The following is an 18,785-nucleotide window of genomic DNA, read 5'->3' as shown; positions in this document are numbered from 1 at the left end:
CGGTGACCTGGACCGTGGCCCTAGGCTCCCAAGTCAATGGCGGAATGTATATGTAGTTAATGGAATGGAATAGCTTGTGACGCCACCTGTGGTGCTCGGCAAGGGAGGTGTTAAGCCGACGCTGCAGACAGATCCTCTGGGACAAATGGTAGGATGCAGCAGTGATGGTATAGCCCTCCACAGGCAGGGCTGATGTCCCAGGGCAGTGTAATTGTAATGGTTGTGGAAAGACGCAGGCAGTGTAAAGAATGGTACCCAGATGTAGCGGTGCTGAATGGATTGGCATGAGAATGATTGGAGGACACAGAGACTTGCAGTTCCAAAGCTTTACTCACAGTCTGCGGTACACAAGGGTGCCTGCCTCCGGGCCGTGTCCTCTGGGTCAGAGACTCAGACAACCTCCAGGACAGATGGAAAGCTCCTCTCCAACACTCCGCCAACATGTACTTTTCCTGAACGACTCTATTGCGCCTTAAGATGTGAAGACCTCCAGTAGCGTGGTGCTCTGAAGTTCCTCCTGTCAGATGTTCCTAACAACTCTACTCGTATGGCAGACAGCTGTAGCCTCTCTCGGGGACCCCTTTCTCCGGAGTCCTGGCTCTCTATTCAATTGCTGTTGTGCCCCAAGTCTTAGTTGGGAGTAGTGCATTTACAGCCAACTACTCCACCGGTTTCTGCTGCAGAACCATAAGTGTCCATACAACCTCGGGGGCCGGGCCCCGGCCTTGCGCTGGGAACCTATAGGCAGGGTTCCTCTTCCAACCCACGTCTCCTCTCTGTTCTCCTACTCCTTCGTTCCGTACTGATCCTTCTCTCTTATGGAAGCTTAGGTTGCAGTTCTACGTCTTTCTCCTTCTGTTCCTTTCCTGTGCCAGCTGGCTCAGATCACTGAGGCAGCTGCAGCACTCCTTCCTCCATCCCTTCTTCCAGGGATCCCCACTCCTCCCCAGTGGCTTCCTTCCTCATTGACCTTCCGTCAGACTGAACCTCTAATCCTACATTTTCCCACTCTTTTTATGTCTCTAAACTCTACCCACCTCCCAGCACATCCAGTGTTCCAAGCAGGGAGCCACCAGAGGTGCTCTGCTACTCTCTAAGCACTGAGCCGCAATGTGGTTGTGCAGAACTACCCTGTTGTGTGGGGTGCGAGTGTTGGAGCATGGAAAGGAGTTCCCACCTTACCTGGATGGTGGGGCACTACACCTTAGGAGAAGGTGCAGTACCTCTGTGGCGACTGAGCCTCAGGGGCGCCACACATGAGATATGTACATTTTTTATTTTTGGTCGCAGTTTTTTTCTGTGTACTTCTGTGTATATCTGCAGTATTTTTTGTCCTTTTCCCTCTATAGGCCATTACTGTTGGCAAAATTTTTTTGTAAATTGTGTGGATTAATAAAGAGTATATTTGCTTTTTATACTTGATGGTTTTTTTCTTGCTCCAATTTCGTTCTTTTGGTCTGTGTATGTTCCATTAGTGGGAGCTTTTCCATCGTTTACTCTTTGACTGGCATTTGAGCCTTAGTCTTTGGATTGAAGCAACGGCTTCGCTACTTACTTTAGACATTTAGTGCTTATTTTGACATTTTTCTTTAATACCAGATCACATGTAGCTATATGCAGTACCGGATCACATATAGCTATATACTGTACAGGATCACATATAGCTATATACAGCACCAGATCACTTATATTATAGCTAGATACAGTGCTTGATAACATATAACTACATATAGTACAGGATCACATGTAGCTAGATACAGTACCAGATCACATAGCTAGATACAGTACCAGATCACTTATAGCTAGATACAGTACTGGATAACATATAACTACATACAGTACAGCAGGGGTGAGGAATCTTTTTTTTCTGCCAAGGGCCATTTAGATATTTATACCATCCTTCGGTGGCCGTGCAAACTCCGCCCAAAAAGTACATCCTTACTCTTGCTCTGGAGTCAGGAAGTAATCTTTCATTGCATGCCCTTCAGTGTTCTGTAGTGAATACTGCTTGTGTGCTCAGAGCAAGAAGAAATTAAGGAGCTGGTGGCAATCAAAATACAATTCCCTGCCAACGCACTGCAGTCCCTGAGAATCTACCCGGGGGCCGGATAAAAGGTCATCGAGGGCCGTAAATGGCCCTGGGGCCTGAGGTTCCCCACCCCTGCAGTACAGGATCACATGTAGCTATACAATGTACGGGATCACATATATATGGTAGCTATATATTGTACCAGATCATTTATATTAAAGCTATATACAGTACAGGATCCCTTATAGTAATACATTATACTGGATCACATATAGATATATACAGTACAAGATCACATATAGCTATGTACAGTACAGGATGACATATAGCTATATATCGTGTCAGATCACTTATGTTATAGCTATACACAGCACAGGATCACATATAGCTATACACAATAAAAATATATATATATTGCTCAATGTGTATGTATGTGTGTATGTCCGGGATAGGCATCTGCACCATCGCAGCTACAGCAACAAAAAGAGCGTCCTAAGCTATGTTGTAAGGCGAAATTTTAACCCTGCGCGTTCCAATTCACCAAACAATTTGGCCTATTATTCTTATCATTTCTATGGTGTTATCGTCCTTCTGTAAAGCTGGAAATAACACAATTTATTACCGTGCCGACACTGACCACCCTCTGACACAGACTGCAGGGGGAGCCCAGTATCACACATGAAAGGATTAGATACACGGCTCCGCAGTCAGTATCACACAGAATAAGATTAGATACACAGCTCAGCAGTCAGTATCACACAGGATAGGATTAGATACACAGCTCAGCAGACAGTATCACACAGGATAGGATTAGATATGCAGCTCAGCACACAGTATCACACAGAATAGTATTAGATACACGGCTCAGCAGACAGTATCATACAGACTAGGATTAGATACATGGCTCAGCAGTCAGTATCACACATGATAGGATTAGATACACGGCTGAGCAATCAGTAACACACATGATAGGATTAGGTACACGGCTCAGCAGTCAGTATTACACAGGATAGGGTTAGACACACGGCTCAGCAGACGATATCACACAGGATAGGATTAGATACACTGCTCAGCAGTCAGTATCACACAGGATAGGATTAGATACACGGCTCAGCAGTCAGTATCACACAGGATAGGATTAGATACACGGCTCAGCAGTCAGTATCACACAGGAGAGGATTAGACACACGGCTCAGCAGTCAGTATCACACAGGATAGGATTAGATACACAGCTCAGCAGTCAGTATCACACAGGATAGGATTAGATTCACTGCTCAGCAGTCACTATCACACAGGATAGGATTAGATACACAGCTCAGCAGTCACTATCACACAGGATAGGATTAGATACACGGCTCAGCAGTCAGTATCACACAGGAGAGGATTAGATACACGGCTCAGCAGACAGTATCACATAGGAGAGGATTAGATACACAGCTCAGCAGTCAGTATCACACAGGATAGGATTAGATTCACTGCTCAGCAGTCAGTATCACACAGGATAGGATTAGATTCACTGCTCAGCAGTCAGTATCACACAGGATAGGATTAGATTCACTGCTCAGCAGTCAGTATCACACAGGAGAGGATTAGATACACAGCTCAGCAGTCAGTATCACACAGGATAGGATTAGATTCACTGCTCAGCAGTCAGTATCACACAGGATAGGATTAGATTCACTGCTCAGCAGTCAATATCACACAGGATAGGATTAGATACATGGCTCTGCAGTCAGTAACACACAAGAGAGGATTAGGTACACAGCTCAGCAGACATTATCACACAGGATAGGGTTAGATACACAGATACACATATTGTTTATAAAAAAAAAAGGCTTTTGAATGAGTTGAAAATAAAATACTGTCAATACTTGGGTAATCGTTTAGTTAATTTGTGTTGCAAATCTGTAGTGTTGAATATATGATGTGAAATGTTTTTTATGTGGAATATAATCATTATAATTTGTTATAACTAACCACAGTTGGTTACTATGCCCAGGCAACGCCGGGCTCTTCAGCTAGTATATATTATATATAATATGCAAAAAAAGATCAGCACCTCCTAATGTGAACACGTGCAAGCTGCAAAAACTGCATAATAGAGACAAAAAAGAACACAGCAGCACATGTGCCTAAATCTAGGCCATGTGAAAACACAGAAAAACATTACAAACATTCAATTTAAATTAAACTTCTCAAAATTTTCCAAAAATTTTTTAGATTATATTATGCAGTTTTTGCAGCTTGCATGTGTTCACATTAGGAGGTGTTGATAGGTTTCTTTGCTTATTTATCTATTGGCTGCTGGCTGCCTCCAGTCTGCTCTTGCACCCCTCCCATTGGCCTTGCAGGTGCCACAATCCGCTCTACCTGCCCATAAATTGTAGGCTTAGCCCAGTAGTGATATGTTTGTCTAAAAATTGTAGGCTGGTGGCCCGGAAGTGGCTTGTAGTGTAGAGCAGGGACCCATCAGAGGGAGGTCACCTTCCCGTGGTTGATGGGCATACATGAATTGGCCAATTTGTGCACTAAGAATCTTCTTTTTTCATCTATTACTGTAAGTAAAAATAAAATTTTTAAAAAAAATTTGGGAAAATTTTGAGAAGTTTAAACTAAATTGAATGTTTTTAATGTTTTTCTGTATTTTCACATGGCCTAGATTCATGCACATGTGCTGCTGTGTTCTTTTTTGTCTCTCTCTATATAAATAGCAATATACAGTATTGTACCAGAGCACTTATCTTACAGGTAAATATAGTAAAAGAACCCTTATAGCGATACATTATACTGGATCACATATAGCAATATACATTACAGAATCCCATGTAGCTATATACAGTGCAGGATCACATATAGCTATATACAGTACAGGATCCCATGTAGCTATATACAGTACAGGATCACACATAGCTATATACAGTACAGGATCCCATGTAGCTATATACAGTACAGGATCCCATGTAGCTATATACAGTACAGGATCACATATAGCAATATACAGTACAGGATCCCATGTAGCTATATACAGTACAGGATCACATATAGCTATATACAGTACAGGATCCCATGTAGCTATATACAGTACAGGATCCCATGTAGCTAGATGCAGTATACGATCACATTTAACTGCAGTATAGGATCACATGTACCATATACAGTACAGGATCACATGTAGCTAGATACAGTACAGGATCACATATAGCTATATGCAGTACAGGATCCCATGTAGCTAGATGCAGTACAGGATCCCATGTAGCTAGATGCATTACAGGATCACATGTAGCTAGATGCAGTACAGGATCACATGTAGCTAGATGCAGTACAGGATCACATGTAGCTACAGTACAGGATCACATGTAGCTAGATACAGTACAGGAATCACATGTAGCCATATACGGTACAGGATCACATGCAGCTATATACAGTACAGGATCCCATATAGCTATATGCAGTACAGGATCACATGTAGCTACTGTATATACAGTACAGGATACCATGTAGCTATATGCAGTACAAGATCACATGTAGCTATATACAGTACAGGATCCCATGTAGCTAGATGCAGTATAGGATCACATTTAGCTACAGTACAGGATGACATGTAGACATATACAGTACAGGATCCCATGTAGCTATATACAATACAGGATCTCATGTAGCCATATACAGTACAGGATCACATTTAGCTAGATACAGTACAGGATCACATGTAGCTACAGTACAGGATCACATGTAGATGTGTATCGTATCAGATCACTTCTATTATAGCTATATACAATACAGTATCACATATAGCTATATTGTACCGGATCACTTATAGCTATATACAGAACTGGATCCTTTATACCGGATCACATATCACAGCAATATAGCATTCTCATTTATTGTACAGGATCACTGATATTTTACAATTTATACTGCCTTGAAAATGGAGCTTGCTTCTTAAATCCCTTAAAGAGGCATGCACATCCTAATACAGAAAGTGCTGTCCTGCCGGGTACACTTGCTATATGCAGGGTTCTGTTAGGAGGAAATGATTTTGATCCCAGACAAGACATACACTGACAGACATCTGCAGAATGTCAACCACAGGCACGTGTGACACCACGTTGTAAAAGTACAGACACCCAAATCTCCTCCTCAGCCTCTTCCCTCTTTCTGTAGGTAACAAGCAGCATGTGCCGATTAGTGAAGAAGCAGTGGAGAGAATGCGGACAGGACACATATACACTACCGTTCAAAAGTTTGGGGTCACCCAGACAATTTTGTGTTTTCCATGAAAACTGATGCTTTTATTAATCAAATGAGTTTAAAATCTAGTCCAGACATTGTCAAGGTTTGAAAAAAAGATTTTTTTTGAAATAATTTTCTCCTTCAAACTTTGCTTTCGACAAAGAATGCTCCTTTGCAGCAATTACAGCATTGCAGACCTTTGGCATTCTAGCAGCTAATTTGCTGAGGTAATCTGGAGAAATTTCACCCCATGCTTCCAGAAGCCCCTCCCACAAGTTGGTTTGTCTTGATGGGCACTTTTTGCGTACCATACGGTCAAGCTGCTCCCACAACAGCTCAATGGGGTTGAGATCTGGTGACTGCACTGGCCACTCCATTACAGATAGAATACCAGCTGCCTGCTTCTTCCCTAAATAGTTCTTGCATAACTTGGAGGTGTGCTTTGGGTCATTGTCCTGTTGTAGGATGAAATTGGCTCCAATCAAGCGCTGTCCACAGGGTATGGCATGGCATTGCAAAATGGAGTGATAGCCTTCCTTATTCAAAATCCCTTTTACCTTATACAAATCTCCCACTTTACAGCACCAAAGCAACCCCAGACCATCACATTACTCTACCATGCTTGACAGATGGCGTCAGGCACTCTTCCAGCATCTTTTCAGTTGTTCTATGTCTCACGAACGTTCTTCTGTGTGATCCAAACACCTCAAACTTGGATTCGTCTGTCCATAACACTTTTTACCAATCTTCCTCTGTCCAATGTGTGTTCTTTTGCCCATATTAATCTTTTCCTTGTATTAGCCAGTCTCAGATATGGCTTTTTCTTTGCCACTCTGCCCTGAAGGCCAGAATCCCGGATTTGCCTCTTCACTGTAGACGCTGACACTGGTGTTTTGCGTGTACTATTTAAAGGGAATCTGTTGCCCCATTTTAGCCCTATCAGCTGCCGACACCGCCATCAGGGGCTTAACTACTGCATTCTGTAATGCTGTAGATAAGCCCCCAATGTAACCTGAAAGATAAGAATAATAAGTTAGATTATACTCACCAAGGGGTGCGGTCCGATGTGGTGGGTGTCGCGGTCCGGTCCGGCGCCTCCCATCTTCATACGATGCCGTCCCCCATCTTACTTCTGCCGCGGCTCCGGCGCATGCGTACTTTATCTGCCCTGTTGAAGGCAGAGTAAAGTACTGCAGAGCGCAGGTGCCGGGAAAGGTCAGAGAGGTCCGGGGCAGAGGTTCGGCTACAGAATGCTGTAGATAAGCCCCTGATAGCAGTGCCGGTAGCTGATATGGCTAAAATGGGGTGACAGACTCCCTTTAATGAAGCTGCAGACTCTAATGTACTTGTCTTGTTGCTCAGTTGTGCAGCGGGGCCTCCCACTTTTCTTTCTACTCTGGTTAGAGCCTGTTTGTGCTCTCCTGTGAAGGGAGTAGTACACACCTTTGTAGGAAATCTTCAGTTTCTTGGCAGTTTCTCGCATGCAATAGCCTTCATTTCTAAGAACAATAATAGACTGTCCAGTTTCACATGAAAGTTCTTTTTTTCTGGCCATTTTGAGAGTTTAATGGAACCAACAAATGTAATGCTACACATTCTCAACTAGCTCAAAGGAAGGTCAGGTTTATAGCTTCTCTAATCAGCCAAACTGTTTTCAGCTGTGCTAACATACTTGCACACGGGTTTTCAAGGGTATTCTAACCATCCATTAGCCTTCTTACACAGTTAGCAAACACAAAGTACTATAAGAACACTGGAGTGATGGTTGTTGGAAATGGGCCTCTATACACCTATGAAGATATTGCATTACAAACCAGACGTTTACAGCTAGAATAGTCATTTACCACATTAACAATGGAAAGAGTGTATTTCTGAATCGTTTAATGTTAGCTTCATTGGAAAAAAACTGTGCTTTTCTTTCAAAAATAAGGAAATTTCTAAGCGACCCTAAACTTTTGAACAGTAGTGTTTACTGTATATATGTCATGTAGACCATTTAATTACTGATTACCAGGGCAACTCCACTCAACATTGAAAGTTCCCTTGTGATGGAATCATTGGCAAATATCTGATATTTAATCGTACTTCGGGGACGCCAGTAATTTACTAGATACCAGTAGATGGCACTATCACTTTCTTCTCCACATAGACAACGGGCAGTCATGCTCCTCCCATTCCAATAGAAAGTCCAGTAGGAGGAGTTTGTAATGGCTCCGCCTATCTGTGTAAGGAAAGCAGCCAGCAACCTTCACATTCGGGGGCAGTATACAATTACACCTTAGAGTTGGGGGGGGAAGCCTCAAAGTAGATGGGTCCTACAACCTGATCTCTCCAAAATATATATACTGTAGATGTAGAAAAAGGAAAGCTAATAATGATATAATCAGATTGTATTGCAGCTGGATATAAAAAGTATGGTAAAATATATGAAAATCCTAAACAGACACATACAAACCCTTTAGGGAGATATGGTCTTAGAGGGGTTGTTCACTATAAATATTTACTTTTTTAGTAGCAGGTTCTTCCAATAATAATCTGATCACTGGAGAGTTGCTGCTCGGACACCCAGTATTTAACTGTAATTTGTGAGTAAACCTGCCAGTAAGGGTTACGTTTCCAAACAGCGCCTCCTCAGGTATAAGTGAAAATTACACACTTTCCATGAATATGCTATTTATTCAATGTATGCACAGGTCTAATCTCCAGAGTGACACACGCTCTTAGCAGCTGCTTTACGCCCAGTTAATAGATGAGGGTGATAAATGGCCAACCCCCTCTCATTCTGCTGACAAGCAGTCTCTGGGTGGAGGACAGTCAGTAGTTGCCACATCATTGGTCTTCAAATGTTGCAAAACTGCAACTCCTGGCATGCTGGACATTGCAGTTTTGCAGCAGTTCAAAAGCCACCGATTGGAAACTGCTGTCAATCATCTGCATCTCTTCTGTATTGACCGATAGCTGTGGCTGTAGGTGGTCATTCCATGACGGGTTTTTGACAACAAAGTCCCATTCTGTACCTTTCCAAAAGTGCTAAGTTTGAAAATACATGGTTAATGAAGAATGTATTAATGGATGAGGTTGTGCCTTTTGCTGCCCAATCTCCTGTCCACTCTTGAAACACTGAGACCATAAAATATGACACAAGCAGTCACCAGAGAATGCATATTCCTACACAAGAGACTAAAACAACAGAACCAGAGACACAGACATCGTGGGACAGATCCAGGCAGCGACAAATTCTATGTAGACGTTTTGGCACTAGGATCAACTCTTGATAAGGGTCAAGAACTCTTCTCTAGTTTTGGGGTCCTCTCGGAATACGCCAAGCATGGTGCTTGTCACTGTCTTGCTGTTCATCTTCTGAACCCCTCTCATGACCATACACATGTGCCTGTGAGGAGCAAAAAGAGACCCATTGGCGCCTATGACAACACCCTCTTGTCTGTCCTCCCCCACTCAGTATATAGTCATGTTTTTATATAATTATAAGTAGACATACGTAGCTTCAACCACCACTCCCACCCCGGCAGGCTGCAAGGCTTCTGTAATTGCAATGGCGATCTGTTTTGTAAGGCGTTCTTGAACTGTGGAAAGAACAAAAACTCTGTAACGTTATGACGTTCAAAGAAGAAATCTGTCAACCAGAGACACTTTTATCTCCTGACTCTGGGGATGAGAACAAGAAGTCAAAATAAGCATATAATGTCTATAGTAAATAGTGAAGCAATTGCTTCAATCCAAAGACAGAGGCATAATGCCAGTCAAGAAGGGATAAAAGATGGAGAAGCTCCCACTAATGAAGTAAACAAACCAAGAAAAAGATTGGCGCAAAAAAGAAACCATCAAATATAAAAGACAAATACAATCTTTATTAATCCACATAACAAAATGGTACCCCTTTTGAAAAAGCACCTCATGCGAAACGCGCGTCAGGGGGTCTGCAGGGAGGCACACAGATACATCAGCGGCCATGGGTAAGCGGCATTTTTTGTATTAATGGGCATGTTAATCTGGACATTGCGCTGAACATTGTTTTGTATTGGCACATTTTTTACTGGCCCATTTTGGTATATATATTGTATTGCCTTATGCTTACCCTTGATTCCTCTAGTTATGAGATCTGTATATTTATGATCGTCGGCTGCAGTGTTTTTCTGTGCATTCCTGCAATTATCCGCAGTATTCTCTGTCTGTTCTCCTCCATAGGCCCACATTGTTGGCATGTAATTTTTTCATGTGGATTAATAAAGATTGTATTTGTCTTTTATATTTGATGGTTTCTTTTATGACTCTGGGAATGTATAGCTTTCTAATAAAGCCTGCGGGTCCTGCTTTCCCTAATAACCCATAGAGAAAGAGGCTGTGAGTCCTGCTTCACCCCACCCATGCTGATAGAGCCTGAGAGTCCTGCTTCACCCCACCCATGCTGACAGAGCCTGAGAGTTCTTCTTTACACTGCCCATGCTGACAGAGCTTGCAAGTCCTTCTTCCCTCATCCACACAGAGAGCCTGTAAGTCCTCCCGCCCACTCTGACAGAGCTTGCGAGTCCTGCTTCACCTCACCCACATGACAGGGCCTGAGAGTCTATGTACCCTGCCCACGCAAACAGAGCCTGTGACGTTCCCCCCCCCCCGTCCACGCAAACAGCCTGCAAGACCCGCTTCACCCCGCCCATTCAGACAGAGAGAGCCTGGAACCGCTGCTTCACCCGCCCATGCAGAGAGAGAGCCTGCAACTCCTGCTTCACTCCGCTCACACAGAGAGTGCCTGCAACCGCTGCTTCACCCCGCCCACACAGAGACAGCCTGCAACTGCTGCTTCACCTTGCTCACACAGAGAGCCTGCAACCGCTGCTTCACTCTACCCACACAGAGAGCCTGCAACCGCTGCTTCACTCTGCCCACACAGAGTGTGTCATGATCCCAGTGCAGGTTTTTGAGCTGCACACCGGGGGTTAATGTCTGGAGCTCTGTGCAAGTTTTGACCTGCACACTTGGGGTTAATGATTGTGGCCTCTTTCTGGTTCTGGGAGAGCTTCATAAACCCCTTGGTAGCTTCAATCCCTGCCAGTTATACTTTTGCCTTTGGCCTAGTGTGCTGATCCCCGTGTGCCTGTTTGTTGTTATAGCTTGTTTATATGGTTCTGACCCGGCTCTGTTTCCCGTTGTGAGTTTCCCTGTTGATTTTGTACTGCGTCATTATCTGTGTATGACTCATTGCCTGTGACCTGACTACTCTTTGCTCGCCCCCTTTGGTACCTTGCAGCTATCTCTGTGTGTGACTCATTGGCTACGTCCTGACTATTCTCACTGTCTATGCCCCGGGGGTAACTTTGTCTCGCAGTTACTCTGCTAGGAATTGTCTTGCAGCTCCTAGCTCTGTGGAGTTTAGGCCACGCCTCTAGCAGTCACATGCTTCAGGTCCTGCGGCTCTGAAGTACGCATCTATTCGGTTGCTGCCCGCTCCACAGGTAGCTTTGAGCACGCTTTCGCTTTACTCAGGACACGCACACTGGCTCAGTGAGCAAGTTCAGTGCGGTGTCTCTGACATTATAACTGGCCTACAATTTTTTTTTTTCTCTCCTCACTTCTGCAGCATGGACCCAATGTGTGCTTTATCTGAGCAGGTGAAAAGCTTGACTCAGTCACTGCAGAAGCTTAGATTGGAACACCAAGCTCTGGCCCAGTCCCAACGGCGGGTTGAGGACTCAGTTCAGGGGGTACTTTCCGCAGGCTTCCGGCAGGTGGGGAATAGAGATGTCATTTTAGTCCCACCTGAATCCCCGGTTAAATTGCCAGATATATTTTCTGGTAACAAGGATGATTTCAGGGCATTTAAGGAGGGCTGTAAGCTTTTTTTTCTTTGAGACCCCGCTCCTCTGGGGATGAGAAACAGAGGGTGGGGGTGGTGATGTCCCTGCTTAGGAGGTCCCCACAAGCCTTGGCATTCTCGCTTTCCTCTTCTGCCCCTGAGAGAATGTCTGTGGATGCATTTTTTGAAGCCTTAGGGCTTATTTATGATGAGCCTGATAGAGTGCGGTTGGCTGAGGACAAAGTGATGAGTGTCTGTCAGGGGGAGCACTCGGCCGAATGGTTCTGTACTGAATTCAGACGTTGGGCAGCGGAGATTTCCTGGAGTGATGCCGCCCTTCGGGGGCTGTTCCACAGAGGCCTGTGTGAACGTCTGAAGGATGCGTTGGCACTTCATCCTCCGCCTGACTCCCTGGAGGATGCCATGGTCCAAGCAGTTTGCATGGATCGCAGGCTGCGGGCTAGAGGCATTATGCAACAGGAAACGCCCTTATTCTTCAGTGGAGATGAGACCCGGACTCTTCCTCTGGCTATGGAGGTGAGTGCTGTCACCTGTGAGGGAAAGGAAAGAAGACGCCGCCAGGAAAAGCAGTTGTGCTTCTATTGTGGGGAATCTGGACACTGGAAGGACTGCCCCTCCTGTCCGTCATCCTCCAAGATGGCGGGAAACGACTAGGTCTGGGTAGTAATCGAGGAGGCTACCCAGACCTTCAGGTACAATTTTCCTCATGTGTAAAAATGGTGCTGCAGGTGGAACTGGAAATTGGTTATGGTCCTGTTCAGACTACTGCTTTTATTGACTGCGGTTCTGCTGTGAACCTGATTGATACCAAGGTTATGACTCTTAATAAGATAGGGACAGTCAGGCTTCACGATCCTGTTAAACTTGTGGCAATTGACTCATCTCCTCTTACCCAAGACGGTATCTGTTGCAGGTCTGAACTTTTTTCTCTAAAAGTGGGTTCCACTCATGTGGAGAAACTAAGTTGTCTGGTGCTAGATAACTTGCCTGCAGGACTGGTACTGGGGATGCCTTGGCTTCAACGCCATAATCCTACCATTGATTGGGTTACAGGGGAAATCACTCAATGGGGATGCAATAATAAATGTGGTAACCGGGGACATCTTGTTAACGCTGTTAAATCCGTGTCTGTGTCGTCTGTCGATCTGGAAGGTATTCCGGAGTACCTGAAGGATTTCGAAGACGTTTTTTCCGAAAGTGAGGCTGAGGCGCTGCCACCACATAGACCCTATGATTGTGCCATTGATTTAGTACCCGGAGCCAAGTTACCTAAGGCTCGATTGTTCAATTTGTCTGGGCCTGAGCGCCAAGCCATGAAGGAGTACATTGCTGAGAGTCTCCGCAAAGGGCATATCAGGCCTTCTGTGTCACCTGTGGCAGCAGGGTTCTTCTTTGTGAAGAAAAAAGATGGTGGTTTGCGGCCGTGCCTCGACTTTCGGGAACTGAACAAGATAACGGATAGGGACTCTTACCCACTTCCCCTCATCACAGACTTATGTAACCAGTTAGCTGGGGCCCAATGGTTCTCCAAGTTAGATCTGCGGGGGGCCTACAATCTGATAAGGGTTCGGGAAGGGGACGAGTGGAAAACGGCATTCCTCACATCAGAAGGATTCTTTGAGAACCTGGTAATGCCATTTGGGTTAACTAATGCACCTGCTATTTTCCAAAATTTCATCAATGTTGTGTTTTCTGATCTGATAGGCCATTTTGTTATTATTTATTTGGATGATATTTTGGTGTATTCCCCGGACAGTCAATCTCACTTGCAACATCTAAAGACAGTTCTCCAGAGACTCAGGGAGAACCAATTGTTCGCTAAATTGGAAAAATGTTCGTTTTTTGTACAGGAGCTGTCTTTTTTGGGGTTGATTGTGTCCTGTGAGGGGTTTCATATGGATCCTAAGAAGGTGCTGGCGATCGCTGACTGGGTTTTGCCTCGAGATCTCAAGGGGCTCCAGCGCTTCTAAGGATTTGCAAACTATTACCGGAGATTCATTAAAGGTTTCTCACAAGTGGTTAAACCACTCACAGATCTTACCCAGAAGGGAGCTGATGTAAAAAATTGGTCTGTACTCGCTAAGGAATCCTTCTCAGCGATTAAGAAATGTTTTATGTCTGCCCCAGTGTTGGTGCAACCTGACCTGTCCAAACCATTCATTGTGGAGGTGGATGCTTCTGAAGTGAGGGTGGGGGCTGTGCTGTCCCAGGGTCCGGCCACCCTTACCAATCTCAAACCCTGTGCCTTCTTCTCCAAGAAGTTCTCTTCAGCTGAGAAAAACTATGATGTAGGCAATAGAGAACTTCTTGCGGTCAAGCTGGCGTTTGAGGAATGGAGGCACTTTTTGGAAGGGGAGGCTCACCCTATCACGGTTGTCACGGATCACAAAAATTTGGCATACCTTGAATCTGCTAAGAGGCTTACTCCTAGACAGGCCAGTTGGTCACTTTTTTTTTTCACGATTTCAGTTCTCAATTACTTTTCGACCGGGGTCCAAAAATGTTAAAGCGGATGCTCTGTCCAGAAGTTTTGATCCAGTGTCTCCCCCTGAGCTGCCGTCCTCCATTCTTCTCCCAGGGGTGGTAGTGGCGGGGGTCTCAACTGAGTTGGAACAAGAAATCCTAAGGGCTCAGGCCCTAGCTCCGGCAACCAGGCCAAGCGATAAACTGTTTGTTCCAGATTCATTGCGGCCTAGACTTCTGCAGGAGTTTCATGATTCTAGGCTGAGTGCTCATCCAGGTATCATGGCCACTAGAGAGGCAGTAGCCAGGGGTTTTTGGTGGCCTTCATTAAGGTCCGATGTCAAGGAATTTGTTTCTGCTTGTGGCATGTGTGCCCGTTCCAAAAGCTCGCATAACCGACCGGCTGGGGAACTCATACCTTTACCGGTTCCTGATAGGCCATGGACTCATCTTTCCATGGATTTTATTACCGGCCTTCCACCTTCCAGGGGCAATACCGTGATCTGGGTGGTGGTGGATAGGTTTTTGTAAACAGGCCCATTTCATTCCCTTGGCAGCATTACCTTCAGCTGAAACATTGTCAAGGTTGTTTGTGCAGCATGTGGTCCGATTGCATGGGGTACCCCTGAATGTTGTGTCTGACAGAGGTGTGCAGTTTGTGGCCAAATTTTGGAGGGCGTTCTGTATGAAATTGGGCATCTCACTCTCCTTCTCGTCGGCATATCACCCGGAGAGCAATGGTCAGACAGAACGCACCAATCAATCCCTGGAACAAATTCTCAGGTGTCTGACCTCCGCCAGACAGCAGGATTGGTGTGATGCGTTACCGTTGGCTGAATTCGCTTTTAACAACCGGGTGAGTCAGTCCACCAACATGTCCCCATTCCTGATTAACTATGGCTTTAATCCGCATTTTGGGGAGTTTTCTCGGGTGGATTCCGGTTGTCCAGGAGCTGAGGGGTCCGTTCAACGGTTAAAAAACCTCTGGGCTGAAGTCCGGCGTAATATCTCTCGGGCCCAGGGGAGATACAAATATTTTGCGGACAAAAAGAGAGCCGTGGGAGAGAAGGTTTGGCTCTCCACGCGTAACATCAACTTAAAGGTACCATCAGTTAAGTTTGGACCAAAGTTCATTGGTCCGTACGAGATTATGGAGATAGTCAACCCTGTGGCATATAGGTTGCGTCTCCCCGCCTCCTTAAAAATATCTAATGTGTTCCATAAGTCTCTGTTGAAACCAGCAGGATCTGTCAAAGAGAACTCTGAGACTGTTGTTCCTCCAGTGCTGGTGGAGGGTCAATTGGAGTATGAGGTCGGACATATTGTGGACTTTCGGCGGGTGCGCCGCTCTTTGCAGTACTTGGTCCACTGGAAGGGATATGGACCAGAAGAGCGCTCATGGGTCCCTGCTCGCTCGGTACATGCAGATCGCCTGGTTCGGGCGTTCCATGCCAAGTACCCGGGGAAGCCTGGGGGTCCAGAGGCCCCCCGTTGAGAGGGGGGTACTGTCATGATCCCAGTGCAGGTTTTTGAGCTGCACACTGGGGGTTAATGTCTGGAGCTCTGTGCAGGTTTTGACCTGCACACTTGGGGTTAATGATTGTGGCCTCTTTCTGGTTCTGGGAGAGCTTCATAAATCCCTGGGTAGCTTCAATCCCTGCCAGTTATACTTTTGCCTTTGGCCTAGTGTGCTGACCCCCGTGTGCCTGTTTGTTGCTATAGCTTGTTTATATGGTTCTGACCTGGCTCTGTTTCCCGTTGTGAGTTTGCCTGTTGATTTTGTACTGCGTTATTATCTGTGTATGACTCATTGCCTGTGACCTGACTACTCTCTGCTCGCCCCCTTTGGTACCTTGCAGCAATCTGTGTGTGACTCATTGGCTACGTCCTGACTATTCTCCCTGTCTATGCCCCCTGGTAACTTTGTCTTGCAGTTACTCGGCTAGGAATTGTCTTGCAGCTCCTAGCTCTGTGGAGTTTAGGCCACGCCTCTAGCAGTCACATGCTTCAGGTCCTGCGGCTCTGAAGTACGCATCTACTCGACTGCTGCCCGCTCCACAGGTAGCTTTGAGCGCGCTTTCGCTTTACTCAGGACACACGCACTGGCTCAGTGAGCAAGTTCAGTGCGGTGTCTCTGACAGAGAGCCTGCACCCGATGCTTCATCCCACCCATGCAGAGAGAGCCTGCAACCGCTGCTTCACCCCACCCAGAGAGCTCCTGAAACCGATGCTTCATCCCGCCCACACAGAGCATGCAACCGCTGCTTCACCCCACCCATGCAGAGAGAGCCTGCAACTGCTGCTTCACCCCGCCCACACAGAGACAGCCTGCAACTGCTGCTTCACCTTGCTCACACAGAGAACCTGCAACCGCTGCTTCACCCCAATCACACAGAGAACCTTCAACCGCTGCTTCACCCCACCCAGAGAGCTCCTGAAACCGATGCTTCATCCCGCCCACACAGAGCATGCATCCGCTGCTTCACCCCACCCATGCAGAGAGAGCCTGCAACCGCTGCTTCACCCCGCCCACACAGAGACAGCCTGCAACTGCTGCTTCACCTTGCTCACACAGAGAACCTGCAACCGCTGCTTCACCCCGATCACACAGAGAACCTTCAACCGCTGCTTCTCTCCGACCACACATAGAGAGCCTGTAACTGCTGCTTCACCCAGATTGCACAGAGAGCCTGAAACCGCTGCTTCACCCTGACTACACAGAGAGAGTCTACAACTACTGCTTCACCCCAAACACAATGATAAAGCCTACAACTGCTGCTTCACCCTGACTACAGAGAGAGCCTGCAACCGCTGCTTCTCTCCATTTATAATTTTGTATATAGATAGCTGTCGGTCACTTTGCATGATAAGAATGAAAGAAAAAAATTGGACATTTTCCTTTGTAGGCTTGCTATGACTCTATTTTAGCTTATTTAAATAATAAAAAAAGAGATTTCTCCAAGCTCAGCAGGCCACCCCTGATCCCATTTTGCCCTTAGATAGAAATCTAAAGGATTTCCTTTAAGAGCCAGGGAACATGACTCAGTTTATTGACACCCATGGGAATTGAATACAAGTTTTCTTTCTTAAATCTCGAAGCCCGTTTTTTCTGCTGCAGAGATACAAATCCTCTGCATAGACAAAGATATAACAATTAACAAGTCATCTGCCACTAGAGGGAGCTCAGTGCAAGCAGAACTCTATGGAAAGACAATCTGCAGTAAAGTCATTTGCTCCCTCTAGTGGTGGCTGCAGGCACACATAATTTTATTTACCTCTGTCTATGAAAAGGATTTGGAAATCTGTATAAAAAAATGTAAAAAAAAATACCAGAAATATAAGGAAAATGAGGTGGATATTTTCTTTCAATTTTGCTGGATCTTTTCAGTACTTGGGGAACAAGGGGTCAGTAATCCAACAAAGCCTTTCAACATTTACCTGGCAGCTGTTTTGTAGTCTGGAATCTAATGCTATAAGTCATCTCCGACTCCTGGTCACCCCTGAGAACTTGTCAGGAGCAGTTGTCAGAACAATTACTATCTCTATAAAGGGCGCTCATGTCACTGCTAGAAATAATCATGCCCTTTCTAAGAAGCTGCCGTGTGACTCGCTGACCTCTGATTGTTTATAACCAGTATCACAGACGTCAGGATCCAGTCTCGGGTTCCCTACCTTGTAGTCGTCTGCTGTAAATCTCCACGATCCTTAAGAAAAACAAAGACAATTCATGTATATTGTTGTGCACAAACACAGCTTACACAGGATTAGAAAAACATGTCTGCTTTCCTCAAAGAATAGCACCACCCCTGTCCACAGGTTGTGTGTGGTACTGCAGCTCAGTACTCTTCACTCCAATAGAGCAGCAATACCACACACAATCAGTGTATAGGAGTGACAGAATATAATGTCACAATACTTGGTGATTCTTTGAATCTAATTTTTCTACCTTCAGTTGAAACACAGGCCAGTTTTCTCAAAATAGCACCGAATGGTGCTGCATAACCTTTTCCAGCACTTACACTTATCTCAAATCCTGATGGTAAATCAAGTCCTGTTTGCCAATATTGTAGTACATCTGGAGAAATAACATGGCTTAGCCCCACCCATGAGGATCCATGCTGTGGTGTCTGCTGCATGTAATATAAATATACTGTAATTTAGAGAATGTAAATAAACAGATTACTTAGCCTCACCCATAAAGATCCATGCTGTGGTGTCTGATGCACG

The 18,785-nt window shown here is 45.4% G+C and overlaps 1 protein-coding gene across 1 annotated transcript in view; it reads right to left on the bottom strand.

Moving 5' to 3' along the window:
• Nucleotides 1-8,918: 8,918 nt before the first annotated feature.
• GCH1 (GTP cyclohydrolase 1) overlaps nucleotides 8,919-18,785 on the bottom strand; it is a 48,157-nt gene continuing 38,290 nt past the window's right edge. Inside the window, exons 5-7 of the mRNA XM_073577935.1 lie at nucleotides 18,231-18,262; nucleotides 9,762-9,846; nucleotides 8,919-9,653 (exon numbers count right to left, since the gene is read on the bottom strand). Coding sequence (XP_073434036.1) covers nucleotides 9,527-9,653; nucleotides 9,762-9,846; nucleotides 18,231-18,262 — 244 coding nt within the window. The 3' untranslated portion in view covers nucleotides 8,919-9,526. The remainder of the gene's footprint in view (nucleotides 9,654-9,761; nucleotides 9,847-18,230; nucleotides 18,263-18,785) is intronic.

The sequence above is a fragment of the Dendrobates tinctorius genome, unplaced genomic scaffold (assembly GCF_039654945.1).
Source record: "Dendrobates tinctorius isolate UK_male_01 unplaced genomic scaffold, ASM3965494v1 ptg000058l, whole genome shotgun sequence".
Classification (NCBI taxonomy): Eukaryota; Metazoa; Chordata; class Amphibia; order Anura; family Dendrobatidae; genus Dendrobates; species Dendrobates tinctorius.
Note: the sequence above shows the minus strand (reverse complement) of the source record. Positions and strands in the feature narration are given on the sequence as shown.